Raw genomic sequence first — 23,155 nt, 5'->3', positions numbered from 1 at the left:
TTAAATCCCGGTCCAAGCACATATATACCCCCACAGATTTCACTTTTTAGTCTGTGACTCCCTCACTGGCCTTCTGTCCGTCGCTGCCGTCCTCCTCCTCGTCACTTTGTAGGTGAGAAACTCTTTTTACTTTGTGGGTTTTGTGGCTAAAACGAAGGCGTTAAACTAAAACAACAGCTGTCTGACGTCACCACACGGTTTGGTTTGGAGGACGATGTTGTATTTTTCTGTTTATATTCAACATAGACTGTGACGTGACTCTGTTGGAGGATATTTTCAGTTTACAGAAACTGTGAACAAAAGAGGATTTCGATGATTTCTTGCTGTCTCGCCCTCTGAACCAGACGCTCACTAATCCTTCCATCAAACACTGAACATCACTCTGCTCCTCCTCTCAAACCTCTCAGATTAGTTACATTTGTTTCATAACTTGCACCATCAAAACTTGTTTGTGAATTAGTATTAAGTTCCTGTTTTCCATTTCATTTAACTGCTGGTGCATCCAGTTACCTGTGAGTGAAGAACAACCTAAATATCAGATTCTCACAGACATGTGAAGACACTGTCAGCTGCTTTTAAACCCAACCATCCTAAATCTGAGATCATTTAGAAAATGAGGATAATCAAACTCTGAACACTCCTTTAATGTTTGATTCAGGTGTTGTGTGGAAGTGAGGTAAAATCAGTCAAAATCTGAATGGAGTTTGGTTAGAGTTAGGGAAGTTTCTGGTTATAACATGACTGTTCACCTCTCCTCTGTCGGATTCTTCCCATGATCCCCTGCATGTCATCGTTGACCTCTGACCCTGAGCCAGGATTAGCTCTGACCTGATTGGCTCTTCAGGCATTAACATGGATACTCACATTTCTATTTTTAAATGCTGAAATTATGCAAATATGCACAAGTCCCCATGGACCTGAAGAAGAAGAAGAGGCCCTCAGACCTCTGTTAGATTAAATCAAGGCGGTTTAGTGATTAATTGTAATGAGCTGAATGTACTTAGTTACATTACATCAGTGTATTTGTCAAAATGAAGGTAAACAGACGTGAATTCCAGATGTTTGGCTCTTTTCGTTAAAAGAAAAGTAAAGATTTTGGTAGAAAACAATTATTATACTCACCAAATTAATTTATTTAAACAGGAGTAGTTTTTATATCTGAGTATCTGACAAACAGCTGTGATTGTTTCATGTTTTTGTCTGATTATCTTCTTGATTATTTACAGAGTCTGAAACTAAAAAGACGCCAAGATGTCTGAGTGAGTATGAATTCTTGAATTATTGAACCCACAAATCTTTAAAACATCCACTGTCTGGATTTATTCCTTTTAAACAAAGAGAAGAAGCTGTTGAACATTTTAAACTCAAATCATTTAATAACACTTTGTTCTGAGAACCCGTCGATGTCGTTATTAACGTCACCTTTCATTAATTAAAGGGGAAAGAAGATGACATCGAGCCGCAGGCATCACCTGAAGGTAACGTTTAACAATCAGGACGTCAGCTGGATTTTAATGTTGCCGTTTGTCTGTCGGACATAAAAACATTTATTTGCTGTGTTGTGATGATTGTAGCTTTAACTCTCTTTAAAGTCTCTGTGTTCTCGTCCTGCAGAGTTTGATGCTGCAGATCGCTGCCAACTGGATCGAGCAGGAAACCGTCGATATCGCAGCCGCCAAAGAAGCTCACCTGGCGGAGAACTGCGCCGCCCCCGACCTGAGCGGAGACCAGGCGGCTCTGATGGTAAAAACACACAAATCAAACTTCGCTGTGAGTCCGACGGAGACGAGGAACCAGAGCTCATGTTTCTTTTCACGTCGACAGGACATCTGCAAGAAGCTGTACCAGTCCCTCGACAAGATCGATGAGGACAGATACGACTCCGAGGCCAAAGTGGCCAAGACAGACAAAGAGGTACACGGATGCTGTGATGTGAAGATACTGATCGCTGTATCGTAGGAAACTGGACTTGTTTCAGTTCCTTGAAGGCGTCTCACTTCTCATCCAAGACGCTCCTTCAGTTCTAACTAACTGGACGGGAGTCGCAGGGTTTTATACTCTGTGTGGGAGTGTCCTAACAGAGTTTAAAACCCTGCAGCTCCTCTCCAGTTAGTCAGAACATGCTTCACAGAAGGAGAGAAAACCAAACAAGATATAAACAACAAAAACAAACAAATATAGAACATAAGAACTTATAAAACAGAGCATGTAGTGAAGGGTTAGTGTTAGAGGAAGGATAGAAACTGGATTTATTTTCACAGGACAGGAAGTCGTTCTTCCAACAGTGTGTTCATGTGCGTCATGTTCGAATGTGGGAACCGAAAACAATGTTTAAACAACACGTTGTCAGCTGTTTACAGTATGTGAGTGTGTAGAAAGAGCTAAATGAAACCATACAGTGATTTTAGTAACATTTCTTAAATCAGCTCAAAGTTTTCTCTCATCCGTCATGTTTCAGTGATATAGCAACATAACTTCTCCCACGTGTTGTTCTGAATATTCCAGTGCACGTTAAAGCCTCGTTATCACTCTGATGCCAGTCAGTGGCTAAGTTGCATTGTGGGTAATGTAGGCAGCAGGTTTTCAAAAGGTAGAAGAATGTGTGGAATATAAAAGACGATTTATTTTGATTCTGCTCTCGATTCTGATCGTTTGTTTTCAAGAGTGCAATGCAAAACCTACATTACCCACAATGCAATGCAATGAGTGACATCACTGGAGGATATTTATCAGATTATATTTATCTTCCTCTGGAGACACACAAGACTTTATACTACTTTTTCCACACATGCAGTATCTCTCCCTGAGACCTGTCCACTCACTTTAAGGTGTTAAAATGGTGGATTGACCCTTTAACGTCACCTCAGCTGAACATTTTATCTGTTTCGGCTGCTGTCAGAAGATATTCTGCTTGGAGTCTCCGTGTCTGTGAGCGTCTGTGTGTGTTTTCAGATCGCTGAGCTGAAGCTGAAGGTGACGGAGCTGGGCGGCGTGAAGAAGCCCGCCCTGAAGAAAGTGCGTATGTCTGCTGACGCCATGCTGCAGGCGCTGCTGGGAGGAAAACACAAGGTGACCATGGACCTGAGAGCCAACCTGAAGCAGGTCAAGAAGGAGGTCAAAGAGGAGGTGAGACGACGTTACACATTTACTGTAAAGGTGAACTCGCTGTCGGACACGTGAGCATCACGGCCGTGTTTGGATGTGTTTACCTGCAGGTGGGTGACGGAGTCGGAGACTGGCGTAAGAACATCGAGGACAAAGCTGACAGGAAGAAGATGTTCGAGACTTCCTAAAAGACTTTCACTTCCTCTCTTTCCTCTGTTTCATCTGACCTTTTTCATGGAATTGGAAAAAACTCGTGCCATTAAATTGTTTTTTGGAATACGGCATCGCTGTCACGCTGCAGTTTCTTTCCACCCGATGTTTGGAGGTTTAGACGTGAAACAGTCGATAATAAGATAAATTAAATAGTTCACTTTATTCTCTGACATCTCTTCAAGCAGATTGTTGCTGATGTTGCAGAAATAAAGTCTTAAACGATTAGAGACTAAATATAAATATCTGTTTTTCTAAGGTTTAGAAGTCCCTTTAACTCAAACTAACAACAGGTTCTTGTGGCACAACACGAGGCTGTAAATCTCTGACTGCAGACTTTAACTGAGTGTTGTGCTCACAGTAAACCACCAGATGTCAGCAGAGAGCCTTTTCTCTGCTGGACGTTTCTCTTCCTTCAGTCTCAGTCTCGACTTGAAGCTTCCTGCAAAATATTTTCATCAAATCACAGATTAACTTCTTCACAAACGAACCCGGAGCAACATGAAGTCCTTCTGATGGTGAGTAACGATCCTTTTTATCACTTTACTCTTTAATCCCACTGTTGCATGAAGCTGAACCTCCTGAAGGATCGACGCTGTATAAAACACTTCACTTAAACTTAAACTGTAAATTAAGAACTTGTAACTCAGATAAAACTTAAGTTAAGGTTCTGTTGGACTGACGAGCTCCTCTGACGGTCCCAACAGAAGTCGTTCTTCTGACTTCAATGTGTTCATGTTGAAGTTAAACAACACGGTGACGGATGTTTGCAGTATTTAAGAGACAATAAAGAGCAAAGGAAACAACACAATAACTTTACAAGCACAAAGTGATTTATTCTTCATTATACAACATAAAGAAATAATCATAAACTCCTTCATGCTGCATGAGTTATAAATACAAATACACGTAAACACTCGTGCATCGTTTGAATCTTTGTGTTTTTAAGCAGCGGAGGATCAAAAACTGAATTCTGCGACAAACAACCTTTACTGACCTTTAAATGTATTAACACGTCCGTCTCATCTGTTTCCTTACAACTATTAAAAAAAGCCTCTCAGGAGAGTTTGAACTCTAAAACAGTGCATGCTGGGAAACATGCTAATGTGCGATCGTGTTTCTTCAGACGCTTTAACGAGTTGATTGATCTCTGTACATTTATCCAACTCAGCTCAAAACACTTCCAGTGTGAAGAAGCTGTGTCTTTATGTTCTGAAGTGTTTTAAAATGTAATTATCAGTTTAATTAACTTAAACAATATAAATGAATCGTTAATATTTCTGCTGATTTATTTGGTTGTTTGTTCAAAAGCAGTCGTTGGGAGAAAAGCTCCATTTAAACCAAAATACATAAAAAAAATGTATTAGTTTATTAATTTATTCATTAATTATGTCTGTATTTGTCATACATGTAGAATTATATTCTGCTTGTTGACAAATATATCATTCATATGTTCTCATGTTTAAGGAGCAACTCTAAAACTCTAAAACAGTGCATGCTGGGAAACATGCTAACGTGCTGATCGTGTTTCTTCAGACTTTTATAACGAGTTGATTGATTATTGTACATTTATCCAACTCATGTCAAGTCAAAACACTTCCAGTGTGAAGAAGCTGAGTCTTTCTGAAGTGTTTTGAAAATTAATTATCAGTTTAATTAAATTTAATTGAAAACAATCTGAATTAATCTTTAATATTTCTGCTGATTTATTGTGAAAACATCAGCTGATTCCTCTGAGACCTCCTGGCTGATCTTTGTCACTTCTTGGCGCGCTGCTGTCATGAATCACGTCGTCCTCGCTGCTCGTTGTGTAACAATCACCTCGACGCTGTTGGAACCTGATAGCGTCTCCTCGTCGTTCACTCTAAGGAGGCGACTTCCTGCGGCAGAAATTTACGAGGTTCCTCGGAGAGTTGCGGAGGTATTTCTGGAGCCTGCCGGCTCATTGGTCTGAAGTGGCTCTGCTACCATAAAGAGGGCTGAGTTTTGTGCTGAGCGAGCGCTTCACACCCTATATACCCTGTTTAATCTCTACTGTTAGGAGTTGGCAGTGTCTCCCCCCCTTCTTCGTCGTCCTCCTCCTCGTCACGTTCAGTAGGTGAGAGTCTCTGCTGCTCGGCTCCGTTCAGCTCCGGTAGGAAACAATACAGAGAGTGGCGCTGAGGTCCGGTCCACAGCTGGGGCTGGGTTCTGTTCTGCAGAGCTGGTTTTTAATGTGGTAAAGGTGCTGCTGCAGGTGTGACCTCTGACCTCTGAGGCTCTGCAAGACGTTTGGAGGTAGAATCAGAGACGTGTTGGACTTGTTGAAGGACTCTGTAGGACTCTGAGGACGGGACGTTCAGGCAGGTTCACGCTCGGACTTTACAGATAATTCATCGTTTCGTTGTTTCGAGATTCTTTCAGTGGGAATCAGATCGTGGTGACTCGTCTGTGTTTGGATGTTTTGTGAGGTTTCATGTTTAAAATGATAAAAACTGAAGGTTTATTTAGTCGTTTTTTTATTTTTAATCTGTAAAAACTCAATGTTTCAAATAAACAAACCGGACTGAGAGAGCTTCATGTGAAGATCCAGACAAGAAATATCATTTTATATAATATGATAATAATAATAATGATGTCATTTGGTGCTTGTTATATGAATCATTGAATGATCTTGATTGTTTGCTCGCTGGTTGAGGTGTTTTACTGTAATTAGTTCTCGATGACATCAGCAGTTATTTGGACATTACGACATAAAATAAACGAGCACAGATTTGTGTTGCTCTTTTCGGATGCAGTTGAATTCTTTGTGGTTGTTTTTGTACGAGATAAGAAGATCTGAGTCTGAATCTGAGCGTGAGGATTTTGTCCCGCTGTTCTCATAAATGTGTGTTTTACAGTTTTCCGACACACCTCGGTGTTAACCTGCGGTCTGCGTGCCTGCAGGATGTCACAGTCGCTGTTAACGCCTCTCGCTGCGTGCTTGGCGCCACAGTTGGTTCCTCCTCGGTGGCCCTTCGTGCTCGGATCATCAGCTCGCTGTAAGAAGTTAAATTCCAGTCAGAATGTCTTCTGAAGGGAGCATCTGTCGAGCGCCGGGGCCCTCGGCATCTGACCCCACACGGCCAAAATTAGCCGGTTTGTGATGCTTCAGTGGGTATTTCCATGATAGTGAAGCGTGTCGTGTTTCCTGCTGCGGGTCGAGAGGTTGCTGATCGATAACCCGGAGGCCTGTCGGGCTCAGCTGTGGACGGTCAGTCACTGTTCTGTGTGAGAGCTGTCAGCTCCGGATTAACTGATGAGTGTTTTCTGTCTCTGAACAGGGTGTGAAGATCACAAAACGCCAAGATGTCTGAGTGAGTACACCTCGCCTGCTTCTTCTCTGTTAAATGTTTGTCTTTCAATCAGAACCAACAACGCAGGATGTCAAGTTTTATCTCAGTATTTGTGCTGTTTGACTCGTCAGACTCAGCTTGTCGGGCTCAGCCGCCCCGGTAAACACTTTGTCTATTTACAGGTCGTTAAACTCCTGATAATCTCCGAGGAAGTTTTTGGATTTAAACACCAGATAGTGTGTCACAACATGGAGTCTGTAATCCAGAGCGATCACACGGACCGCAGGGATTAAAATCACAGGTTCTCCTCGTTAGTGTTTGTCAGGGTTCTGATCCGTTACTCAGTCCCGATGGGAAATAATTAACAAGAAAAGTTCTGAAGGAGTTATTTTAATTCACATGTCGTTTGTTTTGTTGAGTTTAAAAGCAGCCGTTGGGACAAAAGCTCCATTTAAACCCAAAGACATCATGTTTTTTTATTAGTTTATTAATTTATTCATTAATTATTTCTCTATTTATCATATATATATATAATCATAGTGTGCTTGTAGACAAATGTATCATTCATACGTTCTGTGTTGATGCACTGACGAGCAGTTAAAGGAGCAGTCTGTAGTTTTCGGGAAAGAAATGTTAATGAGAAGAGAAACAAACGAATAAATAATCAAACTCTCTTTGTTTTCATGACTGAATAAACAAACTGAGCTTAAAGGAAAAAAAACACATTTTATACTGTTTTAATGTGTTTACATGTGGCGGACCCTGCCACCTCTCAAACAGAGTTCTGGGACCTTATTTTTCCCCTGAGAACAAAGTTTGTTTTATTACCTTGTTAATATTGTAAACATAAAAATTCGGAGTTTGAGTTTCTTCTCCAAAAACTACACAGTGCCCCTTTAATTAAAGGTAATTGATTGGATGTGAAGCGTTAACTAATTAGGTCCTAATTAGTGACATTGGTTGATCGTTCTTTCCATCAAATTGCTTAAGAATTTGCAGATACGTCTCACTTCCCGTCGACTATGTCACGTAAAATAAAGTTTTAATCTTTTAGTTTGTTATTTATTTATAAAAATACAACATGAACTCCCAGAATCCTGTTCAACAACCTTTAATAAAGCTGAGTGAGGCGTTCAATGTCTGACGATAAGAAATATCAGAAAAAAAATAAAAAAATTGACAATATAATCGAGCAAACATGGCGAAAAGCATCACAGACAGCCGAAGATGAAATGATAAGATGACAATTTAAACAATATAAATAAGCAGTTTAACTTTGCACATCATTATTTAATGTCTGAAATCTGAAATGTAGAATCTGCAGAGTGAATGTTGGACACACTGAAGCTGCTGCTGAGTCTGAAGTGACATGAACACATGTGAATGTTCGGTCTGAAGGTCAGCCAGCAGCTTCAGGTGTCAGCAGCTGTACGTGTTGTTGGTATGTGCAGCAGGAACATGTGAAGACGGCAGATCGTCTCTGAGATCGCTGACATCCAATAAGACGCTCCTTAAAGTGGTATTAATACATTTAATGTCGCGGTTTTGTTTTACCGCCTCAGATAAAAGCATTAATGTGTGTGAACATGTGGCGTGCTCGCTGCGCCCCCTGCTGGTCAGGCTCCGCTCGGCTAACCAGCTGCTGCAGCTTCATGTTTCCTGTACAGACATGAGAGTGGAATCGATCCGAACACCGAACTCTCTAAAAGATTATTAAAGGAACATTTCAACCAAGTCATCAGCTCCTCTCCTGACATGCTGACAGAAAGTCAGGTGAAGTTTCATCGTCCACAAAATGTTTCTGGAGCAACGCTGAGTCGCAGTAAAACGTCTCCCTGCAGCTCGTCGGCCCTGAAATCACAGAGTGGTTTGATAAGACTGATGCACAGTCGAGTTTTGAGCTCATGCTCCTTCTTCAGACGGGTTGGGCTTTTGTCTGAGCTGCTGAAGTGACGATTGCTGCTTATAAAAGCATTAAGTGATGTGTTTTCAAACCCTCTGGAGATCTGGATCCCAGCAGACGAGTCTCCAGCTCCCTCAGGTGTTCAGGAGACGGCAGCGACACTGCTTCACTGTGAAGCTCCAGAAATGTTTTGTGGACTTCGAGACTTCAGCCGAGAGAAGAGCAGAGAGCGGCTGAACTTTGTGTTTGTGGTCGAACTGTTCCTTTAATCGGAGCTCTTCTTGTGTCCCACAGGGGAAAGAAGATGACCTCCAGCCGCAGGCATCATCTGAAGGTGAGAGTCAAACCCCTCCTTTCCTTTTCGTTTCCTCTTTTCTTGTTGGACTTTTGAATGAAACTTCAGATTTTCACTCCTCTCTGCAGAGCTTGATGCTTCAGATCGCCGCCGGCTGGCTCGAGCAGGAGAAGAAGGACATCGAGGAGGCGAAGGCGAACCACATGTCTGAGAACTGCCCCACCCCCGACCTCAGCGGAGACCAGGCCGCCCTCATGGTGAGACGACACCGCTGTCTCTGAACCGCGTGCCGGTCCAAACACATCGTTCTGTTGAATCCTATCGCTCACTAAAACTAAAACCAAAGGAAGCCGGTTAGAATAAAACTGTCGTCAGCTGATGGCGGGATCAGAGTAAACTTGTCCCAGATCAGCTGAGCAGTGCGGATTATTCATAACGTGCAAACGTAACGTAAAAAGCTGTTTTTTTTGCACATATTTTCACAACACAAGTCCAGTTTTATCAGGTCGTTGCTTTAAATTTGCACATTTCAAACACAATTTTTTCCATTCCTATCAAAAAACACACTTTAAATCTCAACAACGAATAAAAATAATCACAATAAAGATCATTTGTTGTGACGAACTGCAGCTTCTGTGCTGAAGTTTGTGAAGTCTCTGCGTGAGATTTCAGATTTGACAGATTTACGGGCTGAGGAAACGTTAACGAGGCGTTTGTTTGTCTCGTGTGTCGACAGGAACTCTGCAAGAAGATCTACGCCGCCATCGACAAGATCGACGAGGATAGGTACGACGCCGAGGCCAAAGTGACGAAGGCCGACAAAGAGGTGAGACACAGAGTCACCTGCAGGACGCTCTCAGGTGAAGCGTCTTAGTGTCGCCAGGTGTTTCAGCTGCTTCTTAATTAGTGAATTTAGCATTTTGAATTGAGTGTAATGATCCTTTTTATTGGTCTATTTTATTTATAAGTTTATTTTTGATGCTGACACTTTAGTTCTTTTACTTTTGATGCAGGACTTCAGGAGGTTTTTACTAATAACACCTGTTTTCAGGTGTTTTTGTCTGAAACGTGTCCATTTAAACAGTTTTTGTCTGACATTAGGTTTTGTGTTTTTAACCCTTTTTACCCAAAACTTTAACATTTTGTTTCACCTCGCAGATGTCAGCATTTCAACTCTTTTAACGGTTTGTTTGACCCTCGTTTTTCCAGGTTTTTGCCCCAAATTTAAATGTGTTAAATGTTTCTGAGCACAAACCTCTAAATATAACAGGTCGACCTTCATGTGTAGCTTTCAGTTGTGTTTAATGTTTAAAGTTTTTGAGGTGAAACTGCTTCTTGATCGGTGGATTTTGAGTGAAATGATCCTTTTTTGACTGTCTTCGCTTCTCTTTTGGATTTTTCTGCTTTTATGATAAAAATGCCCGTCTGCCCGTCTGTTCCTGCTCGGTGTTCCTCTCACGTCGTAGCAGGTTTTTAGTTTTTTTGTAACATCTTCTAAGCACTTTTGTTTTTGATGTTGTAGCTGTTGTAAAGATTGATATCGGACATTGTTATCATCTGTAAACTTCAGAGAACGTGTGTTTTCTCCGGCCGGGTCCGTGACGTCTGTGCTAACACGTCGTCATGCGTCTCCGCCTGCAGATTGAGGATCTGAAGCTGAAGGTGGTGGAGCTGGCCGGAGTGAAGAAGCCCGCCCTGAAGAAAGTACGTATGTCTGCTGACGCCATGCTGCAGGCTCTGCTGGGAGGAAAACACAAGGTGACCATGGACCTGAGAGCCAACCTGAAGCAGGTCAAGAAGGAGGTCAAGGAGGAGGTGAGACGCCGTCACGTGACCTTCAGCAAACATCATGTTGACAAATGTAATCAGAGTATCAACAGACGAGTTAAAAGTACAAGTAAAAGTAAATTACACGTATATTTACATGTGTGTATATAATGTAGATGATTTTATCTGATTGCTGATGAAATTAATTAACTTTAAATATGATGCAACATGTAATCTGCAAAGTAACTAGTAACTTAAGTTACCAAATGAATGTAGTGCAGTAAACAAAAAAGGACAATATTTGCCTCCAGAATGAAATGAAATGAAGTATAAAGACACAGAAAACAGAAATACTCGAGTACAAACCCCTCAGAACTGTACTCTAGTACTGTACTGGAGTAAAAGTACTTAGTTACATTCCAACACTGCTGAAAATCTGATCTGATGCAAATAAAATGAATAAAATACTAAATTAAATATTTAGAATGACACAAAAAGAGGGACTGCACACATTAAAGGGCGACTCCGTCTGATAAACTGCCTCCAGTGATGTCATTGAGTGGCACCCAGGTGCATTGTGGGTAATGTAGGCAGCAGGGTTTTGTTTTTTTTTTCTTAAAGGGAGAAGTATGGGTGGAACAAAAAAAGATGATTTATCTTGGTTCTGCTGTATCGACCCATTGTTCTAAAATTACCCACAATGCAACTTGGCCACTGAGTGACATCACTGGAGGCAGATGACATGCAGCTTCTTCTGGAGTTTTACACTCATGCAGAAGAGAACTGTAAACACACCTCAATGTGGAGAAATGGCGGAGTTGCCCTTTAACTTGCTTTTTAACAACATCACTTAAAACTGGCTGAAACATTTTAACTGCAGCGTTTTAAGATCTTAATTAGAAGATTTCTCGCCTTGTGCTTGATTACGTGTTGGTTAAAAGACGAGTCGCTGTGTTTTGTCTGGCGTTGACGAGTCGTTGTTGTTGTTGTCGTCGTTGTGCAGGGGAGCGAGGCTGGCGACTGGCGTAAGAACATCGAGGATAAGGCCGACAGGAAGAAGATGTTCGAGACTTCCTAAAACCCTCCTGAGGTGGCGAGGACGCCAGCGAGGGGGGAGGAGACGTTTCCACCGAGGTCTGAGTGACTGGATGTGTCTCTGAGCTCCAGCAGGACTCACAGACACTTTATTTGTTGTTTTCTTGGTTGTTTCGTGACACCGGCGCCACCGCCAGAGACTGAGCCGAGACAAGGTCACGCCATCATGTACGCAGACGGAGAAACAGTCCGAATGTACAGGTCAACATGGAGTCATTGGAAATAAATGTTTGGAAATAAGGATTAACTTGTTTGTTACATTTATCTGCATATTGTCCCGACTCACACATCATCCAACTGACATCTGAACCACAAAACGTCTGTTTCACAAACCATCAGGACTTCTGGCCGTCAGATGTGATTGAAAACTAAGTATTTTGGTTTCCAGGATCGAGGATGACGTCGTCCTGAACGACTTTATAAACCTGTTAGTACAAATAAATCACTGACAGCTGCTCAACTAATCAAATCGTCAATTAAATCCATTCATAAACCAACAAATATGGACATTTTAGCCGAAAATATGAAGCTTTTCTGATACTTATCAATATCTGCACATCACAAAATGTTTTATCTGTTATTGAATCCTTAAAGTCTTATTTTCTTAAAGGAATACATCAACTTTTATTGGAAATATGTTTATTTGCTTTTATTCTGAGTGTGAGATTGAAGATGGGTATTAATTTAATGTTGGTTAGCTTAGCATAAAGACTGGAAACAAAGGAAACAGTTAGCCTGCGCCTGCTAACACCGTTAAATCCTGTTTTCTTTGTCCACAGAGTAGAAGAGCAGTTTGTGTTTGGACCGAGCCTGGCTAGCTGTTTCCCTCCACTTCCAGTCTTTATGCTAAGCTAAGCTAACTGCATCCTAACTCCATATTTTAACGCACACCAGTTTGATATCCATCGTCTCATCTCGCTCTCTGTTTCTCAAATGATGTTGAATTAATCCTTTTTCAAACGGAGACAGAACGAAGGAAAATCTTGAGGGGAGATTTTCTCTTTAATGACGCAATAAACGAAGATCTTTGTTAATCTTTTTAATTCAAACAGTTCACAGGTCAAACATTTTGAAATGAAATCAAGAGAGAGACGACTTCAGTGTTTCCATGATGAGATGGAACATTAAAGCCACTCGAGGGACGTTTTAAAAGGTGAAATCATGAAGAAGTTCTGTTTTTTAAAATCTGTTTAAGGACTTAAAGGCTTCAGTCTTCCTCGGGGAGGGCGTTTGCACGGCGGGGCTGGGCCGGGTGTATTTCAGGAGCTCGCTGACCCATTGGTCTGCCCGGGAATCCACTTCCATAAAGAGGATCTGAGCATTTTGCTGAGACATCGCAACCCACCATATATACCGTATTTCATTTTTCACTGTGTGGCTTTGGCAGTGTCTCCTTTTCTTCCACCCAGTGTGTCTTGTCCTCTTCTTCATCTTCTTCTTCTTCTTCTTCTTCTTTTTCCTGTCGATTGGTGAGAAATCTTCTTTATTTAGTTTCTTCTTTTTGCTTTTCCCTGCAGCCTCTGTGAGCCTCTCTGAGAGCAGCATCTCTGTGTTTTACCAGAGCAGAAAACAAATCAGCCAGACTTCAAACTTCTAAAGATCCTAAAAGAGGATCGCAGACGGTTTGTTTCTCCACCTTTGACCCGTCCCGACATCCAGAACTCGCTTTCTACATGTTTGCCGCTCACATTTGACCTTTTTCCAGACAGACCTGAATTTACGAGACTCGCTCAGCTTCACTCTGTCGTGTTTTACGGTCCTGAGGATGTTTGATTCTCGTTCTTAGAAAGTGACCTAAAGAAACTCTTCAGCGTCGCAGTCAGGAGGATAAAACACTTTGTTATCTTATTGTTCTTTAAGAGTTCACAGCGGGACAAATCTCTTTATTCTGGTTCTGATGAACACTTTTACCAAACATCTTGTTGACTCAGATCAGTGAAGTTTAAGTTTTGTGTTATTTGCTTTTGAAAAACTTGTGGAAATGTAATTTGTTTTAAAGCTTAATTGGTTTTAAATTTCACGCCTGTGACAACAAACAGACAAACAGAAGTTCTTACTAACTGTTGATTTATCAATATGGATGATATGTTGATGATAGTAAAGATTAATAATGTATTAATCTGAGTGTCTGCAGGATTCAGTTCTTATTTATAGCTTGATAGTTTCTAGATTTGTCAGATTGAACTTTAAGGTGATAAATTTGGATCTTTGTGAATCTTTAAATCAAAAAGCTAAATTTAACTGATGACGTCTCCTCATCTGGACTTCCAACGTTCACACTAACTTGAAAATGCATCACTAATTAACTTTATTTAATTATATTCCACTGGAGACATTTTTTTTTTTACAATTCAAGACGCCATCCGATCTGCTCATAAACGCCGCGGATGCGACACTCGATCCCGACCGTCCCAGTTTAAATCAGTCGACGCCGCTGCTCTTCAGCTGTGGCCTCGGATCGCGTTACGCCTCAGAAATTCCCGTCCGTCAGTCTCCATCAGCAGAACATGCTGATCTCAGAGAACCTCACGCTGACATCCTGATCTGAACCGCTACGGTGTTCAGCAGAGGTCAAAAATACTCAAATGTCTGCTTGACGTTTGTCTTGATGCAGGTTGTGAACCGCAACAACCACCGAGATGTCTGAGTGAGTCTGAACAGCAACACATCTTCTGATGATACAGATTCACTGTTGTTATTTTTAATAATTAACAATATTCTCCCTGAATTTAAGCATTTCAAGATATAAAACGTATAGATTCATAGCAGTACTTCATCAGGAAAAGTTTAAATAATCTTTCACAAAGAAGAAAAGCTTGATTATGAGAGAATTTGAAGTAAATCTTTGTTTGTGTCTTCGCTGTTGTTTTGACACAACTTCCTCCGAAACAGGAAAAAGCTGACGTCCAGCCGCAGGCATCACCTCAAGGTAACCACAACATTTGTATTCAAGGGTTTTCAAGGCTTAACTCACTTCATTAACCTGATTTTATAGCAGAACTTTTTATCAGCATGAAACCATAAACAGACCGAAGCCGACAACACGTCTGACTTCCTGTCTGTGCCTGATCGCCTTCCCCCTGCAGAGCCTGATCCTCCAGATCGCTCAGAACTGGCTCGAGCAGGAGAAAAAGGAATCCATTGCGGCTAAGGAGGCGTACATGTCCGAGACCTGTCCCGCCCCGGACCTGAACGGAGACCAGAGCGCCCTGATGGTGAGGCGCCGCTCGTTTAGGGAGCCGCCGCCATTTATTCTTGGGAAAACGTTCAGCAGTCATACAGAGACGAAGTCTAGTTTCTATGACGAGTTAATGCAATTACACCTACTTTAAATTTAAAACGAAACTCTGTAACATGCACTCATCTGGGGATTGCTGAAAGGCATTCTGGGAGATGTAGGAATGTGGCGAACTGAAGTAGCAAGACTGACAGAAAAAGAGCTCATTTAATCAGACGTTTATGTATAATCAGCTCTTTCAGTCACATGAGAAGATTAAATTATCTTTAAGTTTTGTCTCCAGTACAGAGACAGATCCTGGAAATTAGCCTAGCTTAGCGCAAAGACTGGAGACAGGTGGTACTGTTAGCCTAGCTTCATCAAATAAGATTAGTACAGCGTCAAGTCTGTAACAAAACTATTTATTTATACTTTCTAAAGAAATTTAAAAAGCAGATGAAAACAGAGATAAAACAGATTATTCTGCTGATGTTTATCTATAAATTTTACACCATGCTAACATCAGCAAAGAGCTATGAGGAAACTAAAACAAGCTAGCCTGGATGTGCTTAATGCTAACAGCTAAAAGCAACAAGCTAAAAGCTAAAGCTAAGCTTTAACAACACAATTATGTTTCATTTCTAATTATATCATATTATGGAGTATTAAATTAGCATTATCAGGATATTAAGCACTGATTCATTCATATATTTGTTGTGTGTTGATCCAACATCTTCACATTAAGATGCTGAATCACGATATTAATGATTTATTGATCAGTGTTTCATTACAAAATGTCAGAATTTCACATTTCAGCTGATCTGTGACACACGAGGAGCAGCTGTGTTTATATGTGTAACATGAGAACTGTGTGTTTGCACGCCGACAGGAATATTGCAAGAAGCTTCACGGCCTCATCGACAAGATCGACGAGGATCGGTACGACGTGGAGGCCAAAGTGCAGAAGGCCGACAAAGAGGTAAACTCCTCCCGACAGAATCACGCCGACCGTCTCACGGACAGGAAGCTGAAACAAAAAGCTTTTTCTCTCCTGGCAGATTGAGGACCTGAAGATCAAGGTGGTGGATCTGATCGGCGTGAAGAAACCCGCTCTGAAGAAAGTGCGCATGTCCGCCGACACCATGCTGAAGGCTCTGCTGGGCACCAAGCACACGGTCAACATGGACCTGAGGACCAACCTGAAGCAGGTCAAGAAGGAGACGAAGGAGGAGGTGAGTGTGTTACTCCTGTTATCACTCAGCTGAAAGTCGAGGAGTCAGAGTGACTTTATTATTGAAATGAAGATTAGTTACTGCCACAGAAAGACAAAGGGAAGAACGACTGTCGCTACAGGATTGTTGAGATGTCAGTCAAGAGAGTTTTGATGTTTTCAGGCCGTCAGAGTTCATTTAAAATAATTCTGTTCATCATAATAAAGTTAATTCTCCAAAGAAAACGACATTTGATCAGAACTCGAGATTTTCTATCAGGAAACATGTCAGAGAGATCAATCGAGAGAGCGATTAATCGATAAATCAAATCAAATATTTAGTTATTTAATCGCCGGTGATGTTTTCACCCGGTGTTTATCTGTTTGTTGGTTTGTCGGCAGGACTTTTGTTAATTCCTCAGAGAATAAAACAGATATGTTGGTTAAAGACAACATCAGGCTGGCGTCGATCAGTGACCTCAATTTGAAGCTGATCCTGATAAAAATCTGGAAAGAAATCATCTTCTATATCAGGTTTGATTTAATAAAGGGGGCTGTTGGGCCTTGGCGGAGGTATGCGCTCTACTGAGTGCCACTGTAGTTCAATTTGAAGTCGCAAATTTCCCTCAAAGATCTTCAGAACAAACGGCCGCCATCTTTAAACTCTCGACCGTCTGTATTTGGGTCGAATGATGAGAACTGAGCAAACTCCGCCCACTGAGGAAGACCATGATGTTTAATAGAAAACAACAACAACAACAACAACAACAGCAGTCGTAGTTTAGTTCCTGAAATGACACACGATGATGTAATGATGTTTGTCTTCCCGCTCTGCAGCCGACAGAAGCCGTGGGCGACTGGCGTAAGAACATTGAAGATAAGGCCGACAGGAAGAAGATGTTCGAGTCCTCCTAAACGAGTCGCTGCTCGTTTGTCTTTCTGTTTCTGTCTTAATGTGTCTGTGCTGGTTGAACCGGGTGGTTGTTTGTTTGGTCGCGGCAGGTTAGCGTGTCTGAGACGAGCCAGTCGTGTCGGAGGAGTTATTTTTTTTCCTCTTGCTTTGTTTTTGGCACTTTCGTCTGGGGGAGGAGGACGAGGAGAAGCGGAGAGTTTCTGCAGGTTCACATACAACAACAACAACAACTGAAGTCTTAAAACTCCACACAGCGTTCAGGGAAACATTCACAAACTCAACCGTGTCCGTCCAAACAATAAAATCAAATGTGGAAGAAAAGAAAAGTGGATTTTGTTTTTTGTGTGTCTTCATTTTTAACACAGCATATTCACAAATACATGAACCTTCCAGTAAATAATATTCATGAAGGCGTTAAATCATTTTTGCCTCTTAAAAACTGATTTTCTTCCTGTAAATTTTTCTACAAAATCCTTTTTTTCCTCCCAGAAAACAAAACACAGTTGTATTTTAGAGAAAACAGGTTCATCAGCAGAGATTATCATTATCTATGTATTTACTCGTCGTTAAAGAAGTAAAAAGGACATTAAAAAAAGGTATATTAGGTACGTTTAACAGTTAATAATACACATATGATAATTTCTTACAGTTCATCTGGTCGTCTTTTCACCTGTCACTGATAGTATCTCTTGTTACAGACTCTCCAGACTGTTTACAGACACTCATTTTTATATGTTTGTCAGAAAACAAAGTTAAAGACAATCTATCATGATAATATCTTCATCCACGACATGTGTCGGCTCTGTGCTCGATGACGAGGAGCGGTGGACTCACACATCTTCTGTCTCCTCTTGTGGACTCAACATATTATCATCTTATCATGATAATAAAACTGAGCAACATTAAACTCTGTGCTCATTTCAGTCTGATGTTCACATCCTGGTTTGGATCTTTGTCATTCAGAGCGTCACTGCTGTGAAATGTGCCGACGGCAGCAGCTCCAGATGAAACCGGACTCCAGCTGAACGTCACGAGGCCTCCGACTGATCCGACCCCAGTCTGTGCCTCTTATTTATGAATATATACATCAATAATAAATAGAACATATGTAATATTTCTCATCCAGATGGTGAGAAGGTTCCTGGAATACGTTCAGAACATTGTCGTCGTATTAAACACTCAGAGAAATGGATGTTGACGTCTGTGATTGGTCGCTTCTGACCGACAGCTTCAATAAAGGAGGTATATATATTATATATATATTAAAATCAAACTGAAGATCGACGGCTGAATGTTCCTAACGAGCTGGTCGCCACCACAGTCGTGTGTCAGCTGACTGAAACGTGTGAATCCAGAAATGCAGCGTCTTCATTTTGTCTTGTTTTAAACGTGTTGTTCTGTACACGTCTGATGTTTTAAATGAGTTGTTTAACATGATTTTTATTTTTTCTGTCATTAATATGTAATGTAATGATTAGACATTTTATCCTGATTGAGTTAAACACAGTCTGACTCACAGGAAGTACACTGTGTGTAAAAGCCTGCCATTGGCTAAATATTTCATATTCTCCGCCCCTTTTACCGTCTCCATGTTTAGCATTCAAAGTCTCTGATGCTGCAAACAACAAGCTGACAGCAGACAAACAAACTACACACTGAAAACAACGAGTCTTGGATCGAGCAGTACGACCTGCCGGGATTTACTCCAGTAAAGTAATAGATTACAGGCTCTGACATGTACTCAGAGTATCAGAGTAAAAAGTCTCCCTCTGAAGGACATTTGTGCTCAAAGCTAACTGAAGCTCACGTCATATTAATAGAATTCAAAGACTATTAAAGTTAAAGGTAGAATCAGTAGGATTTGTCCCAGCTGTTCCTGAACGCACCACAAAGACAGTTGATTGTTGAGTCTCATTCCCAGGACGTCAAATAGACACATGTTGGGTTGGTAAAGCGTCCCGAGCAGCAACAAAGAGAGAAAATCAGAAACTCTCTGCAGATACGAGACACTAACACGCCTTTTCTCCACATTCCAGTCTCCCTCTCTGTCTGTTTACGCCTTCTTACGGCTTTTTACGTCTTTATCTCGTCTGAAATCAGTCTTGTGATGTTGGGAAGACGGTGTGCGATGACGCCAAAGAAATATAATCCATAATTCACCTCAAATGCTAAACTAAAGAAACGAGCCTCTTCTGAAAATGTGAGGAGGAAAATGTTCAGATGTAGAGAGGAGGAGTCACAGAGATACTCGAGTACAGACACCTGAAACAACATGTACGTAGTTACTTCCCACCTCTGGTATTTAATTATTTATTTATTCATTTAGGACTGTAAAGTGTTTCCTCTCTGTAGTTTGATCACGTCTGCAGTCAGAACTTTCTTCAGCGCTGAACTGAATGGTGGAGTTTTGGAGTTTGAGACTAGAAGAAAAGTTCCTGTAGATCTGAACTCAGAGCTGCTTTCAGCAAAACACCCCTCCACACACACACACACACACACACACACACACACACACACACTCGGAGGCTCTCACACTCCTTGTATGGTGCTGTGAGCTCGGCCTCCGGCCTGCTGGGGGCCCGAGGCTCCGGGGCCTCTAGAGTTTCTTCGGCAGCTAACTTTATCCTGTCGGCCTCCGCGGGAATGTGAGGAGACGCCTCAGAGTTATATTTGGATCATGTGACTTCACCAAGACTCCCCTTAAAAAAACGCCATGTTTTCCCTCCAACACCAGTCGACTGGGCTCAGTCTGTCAGGCTCAGTCTAACAGGCTCAGTCTAACAGGCTCAGTCTGGATTTCCAGCAGGATTCCTCGCCTCTCTGGAGTTATGATGATATTTTCAGCAGTCTTGTGAAGTGTTTAAGAATAAAAGATCAGATAAACACGTGGACGGACAGAGAGGTCCATCATGGTGCCGTAAAGGTCCGGTGGGCCTGTAGCAGACAGGAAGACGACTCTTTGACCCGCTCAGTCTTTAGTTACAGTCTCAGTCACTCATGATTTCCTGTCAGTATCTGGTCTTCATTGTCTGCTGCTGTCTTTTATAAATACGGTCGTCTCCGGCCTCTGGTTCATTCATGCTTCTGTTTTGCACGCGTCCTCGTCCTCCGCCCAGTCTTCATCTTCATCTTCAGCTTCATCGCTTCATCACCCTGCTTGTCTCAGAAGAGTTGTCATCAACCAACACCAGCGTTGGGACTCGATCATGAGCTCCCTGTCGAGTCTGAACACCAGAGACTATATCATCAATATAATACACACTTTCTTTACTTCATTCTCTCGTCTTTACTGATTGAAATCTTTCACTGGCTGTTGACCGATTCAGTCATTAATTTAGAGTAACGACGGGGCTGAATGACATCATCAGAAACACACAATTAGTGAAAGTACAGTGTTAAATATACATCTTAAAGGTGCCACCCAAAGTGTCTGAATTGTCCAAAGTGTCACAAAATTCACCTTTCCTTAAAAAATAGCACCTTTTAAGCATGTCCAGAGGGGATCTTTAATAAAATCATTACATTTTCGTATCGACTTCTCCAGAGATCTTCCACTGAGCTCCACATGAAGAGCTCAACCTCAGAATCAGACACCAGCAGAACCAGACACCAGCAGAACCAGTGTTCTGACGGCTGCAGCTGGAGCACGGAGTTCCTGTGATCGACATCAAGACTGAGATCATTTTGAGATTGTTTTTAAAACTGTAACTGGAAACCTCTGGACATAACTGTGTGACTCTCAGTCCTGCTGGTTTTCATTCTTGCAGCTTCATTAGACACTAATTTAATTTAATTCACACTCACAGTTTGTTTCTAATTAGCTGTGAAACAAACCTGAGCAGCCGGACTAAAAACCAGCAGGAGGTGAAGGTAATGAAACCGGCTGATTACAGATGTTCACAGTAGGAACACTGAGGAGGAAAACAAACCAAACATTTCTCTTCTGTGTTTGGTCGACATCTTCATGCAGAGCGATGTGTGAACAGAGGAGCTGCAGAGGTCAGAGGTCGACCTGCACGCCGCTCTGAAAACTGACACTGGTTGTATTTCGGGAGTAAAGCTGCTGTCGTCAGAATATGTCACATGGAAACAACCAAAAGAAGGAGAATGTTTCACAGCACAGTCGCTCTGAAACAGCTCGCACACACAGATAAATGTAACACGAGTAAAACGGCTGAAGTCTCGGAGTGACTCTCCCAGACTGACCTGAGATCAGCTGTTAGAGGACGTCCTGCTGATGTGGATGCAGGTCTGAGGCCAGTAGGGGGCGTGTTTGTTCTGCTTTTCACAGCAGGCTGCAGCATCAGGATGCAGACGGCAGTAATGAGTCCAGCTCAGGTCGAATAACCGACTTAAATACAATAATTACTGTTAGAATCTCTAAAATTAGATCATGATAAGTAAATTAAAGACCAGACGTGGATTTTTTTTATGAGATTTGTTGGAGTTTAAAAAGAGTTTGTCACGATTTTGGTTACTGTTTTATTTTGTAGTTCCCTTTTGTTTTCTTGTGACTGTCTACTTCCTGCTCACCTGTGTTCCAGGTGTTGTTTCCCTCCTGAGCTCCTCCCCAGTGTGATGTCACCTCCACACCTGTCTCACATCATCCTGGTGATCACTGCCTGTCTCTCCACCTCCACCTGCACCTCCTTCTCCTCCCCTCGTTAGTCCAGTCTGCTTTTTAGTCATTGAGTTTTTCTCCTCGCTCTTCGTTGGTTCATCCGTTTTTGCTCCAGTGTTTCCTGCTCGTCTCACCTGTCCACCTGTCCACCACCCGTCAGCTCCTCGCATCTCCTCGGTTTGTTCACTCACACCTGTTTATTTTTGTCTCGTTGCCTCAGTTTCAGCTGCGTGCTGTCTTTGTCTAAACTGAACAAACAAACTGACCTTAAAGGACGACACAAATACTGTTGTACTTTGTTTATATGTGGCGGACCGTGCCACCTTTCCAGCTTCACACAGTGTTCTGGGACCTTATTTTCCTCTGAGAACAGCAGTTTGAATTATTACCTCATTAATATCGTAAAATAACAAAACTCAGAGTTTGAATTTCTTCATAAAAACTCCAAACTGCCTCTTTTTTAAAGCTCACGTCTGTCTCCATATCTGTGTTTAGTTCCTCATCATCGTTCTCTTCATCGTCTCTGGAAACAGCAGGCAACATGGCCGACACCAGCTTCACCCTAAACAACCGAATGTAAGAAACATCCCAAAAAAGAAACGTAAAATGGCTCCACACAGATCCCAGATTAATTTATTTTAATAGAGCCATTTTGTGTCTTTATGTGGTTGTTTCTGTTTTAAAACAAGTCCCTGACGTCACCTGACTGTCCATCAGAAGATAACGACCTTCTCACTTATTCTTAGAGACTCTTCTTGACTTAAAGACGGACCTTGTCATGTATTTTCTCTCAGGATTAAAACCTTTTCATTATCAATCTAACAGACGTGGATTGTGACGACTTCTTGCGGTTCTCCTTTTCCTGATCCACCCGCTTCACATCAAGCTCTTTCTCTCTTTCTTCGCAGCAGTAATGAGAATCACTCGGGTCATTTTCCATCTCCTCACCCTGCTGAGTCACATGAATACGGCCGTGCAGTCCTTCTCCTCCGTCACCGCTGTAACCCGAGCAGCACATCCTAATAACTGACCCAGGCTGTGAAGTCGTTTAGGGTGATTACATCCAGCCTGCCGGAGGTCGTCGTAAAAGTTCAAGGAGTGCCGTTACATTTAGCGCCTGCTCAAAATCTCATTAACTTCCCCCGTTTGTCCCACATGGTTTCACTTTCAGCAGCTCGCAGGTGGAGAGGCGGCGCTGCTTTTGTTATTCTGGATCACACACTCGCTCTCTGCACATGTGTTGTCGTCTCCGTATGGACGGTGATTGATTTCTGTCTTGGATTGGTCCTGCAGTCCTGATGAACGCAGCCCAGCCTGCCAGCCATCTGGTTCCTGCAGGTTTAATATCAGGAGAGCAGACAGAAGCAGCTTTACCTTCCAGAGAGCAGCAGCAGATATAAAGAGTGAACAGAAGGGTCGGGTGGACCTGTGAGGAGGTCCTGGTGCTACATGAGCTGCTGGGCCCTGTTGACCCTCTTCTGTTCAGTGTCAGCGAGTCCAATAAG

General features: G+C 42.0%; 3 protein-coding genes across 7 annotated transcripts; all 3 read left to right on the top strand.

Moving 5' to 3' along the window:
- Positions 1-3,387, top strand: LOC115587183 (troponin I, fast skeletal muscle). Of its 2 annotated transcripts, none has more exons than XM_030426852.1 (7): positions 1-112; positions 1,227-1,259; positions 1,439-1,478; positions 1,615-1,743; positions 1,825-1,914; positions 2,953-3,126; positions 3,216-3,387. In XM_030426852.1, exons 2-7 carry the CDS (start codon positions 1,252-1,254, stop codon positions 3,291-3,293), a joined length of 519 nt encoding a protein of 172 aa, XP_030282712.1. In that variant the 5' UTR covers positions 1-112; positions 1,227-1,251; the 3' UTR covers positions 3,294-3,387. The 2 variants fall into 2 exon arrangements, with proteins under 2 accessions (XP_030282712.1, XP_030282715.1); XM_030426855.1 differs by having other exon boundaries at positions 50-108.
- Positions 3,388-5,307: 1,920 nt separating this feature from the next.
- On the top strand, positions 5,308-11,932 carry LOC115587185 (troponin I, fast skeletal muscle-like). 4 transcript variants are annotated; one of them, XM_030426857.1, is made up of 7 exons: positions 5,308-5,413; positions 6,618-6,650; positions 8,827-8,866; positions 8,956-9,084; positions 9,564-9,653; positions 10,469-10,642; positions 11,598-11,932. In XM_030426857.1, the coding sequence occupies exons 2-7, from the start codon at positions 6,643-6,645 to the stop codon at positions 11,670-11,672; spliced, it is 516 nt and encodes a 171-aa protein (XP_030282717.1). In that variant the 5' UTR covers positions 5,308-5,413; positions 6,618-6,642; the 3' UTR covers positions 11,673-11,932. The 4 variants fall into 4 exon arrangements, with proteins under 4 accessions (XP_030282717.1, XP_030282720.1, XP_030282719.1 ...); XM_030426860.1 differs by having other exon boundaries at positions 5,391-5,409; XM_030426859.1 differs by lacking the exon at positions 5,308-5,413 and adding an exon at positions 5,431-5,449.
- Positions 11,933-12,961: 1,029 nt separating this feature from the next.
- LOC115587184 (troponin I, fast skeletal muscle-like) lies at positions 12,962-17,355 on the top strand. Its single transcript, XM_030426856.1, has 7 exons — positions 12,962-13,158; positions 14,304-14,336; positions 14,582-14,618; positions 14,776-14,904; positions 15,796-15,885; positions 15,965-16,138; positions 16,954-17,355. The coding sequence occupies exons 2-7, from the start codon at positions 14,329-14,331 to the stop codon at positions 17,029-17,031; spliced, it is 516 nt and encodes a 171-aa protein (XP_030282716.1). The 5' UTR covers positions 12,962-13,158; positions 14,304-14,328; the 3' UTR covers positions 17,032-17,355.
- The last annotated feature ends 5,800 nt before the right edge of the window (positions 17,356-23,155 follow it).

Source organism: Sparus aurata, chromosome 8 (genome assembly GCF_900880675.1).
Source record: "Sparus aurata chromosome 8, fSpaAur1.1, whole genome shotgun sequence".
Classification (NCBI taxonomy): domain Eukaryota; kingdom Metazoa; phylum Chordata; class Actinopteri; order Spariformes; family Sparidae; genus Sparus; species Sparus aurata.
This window is presented reverse-complemented; position numbering and strand designations above follow the sequence as displayed.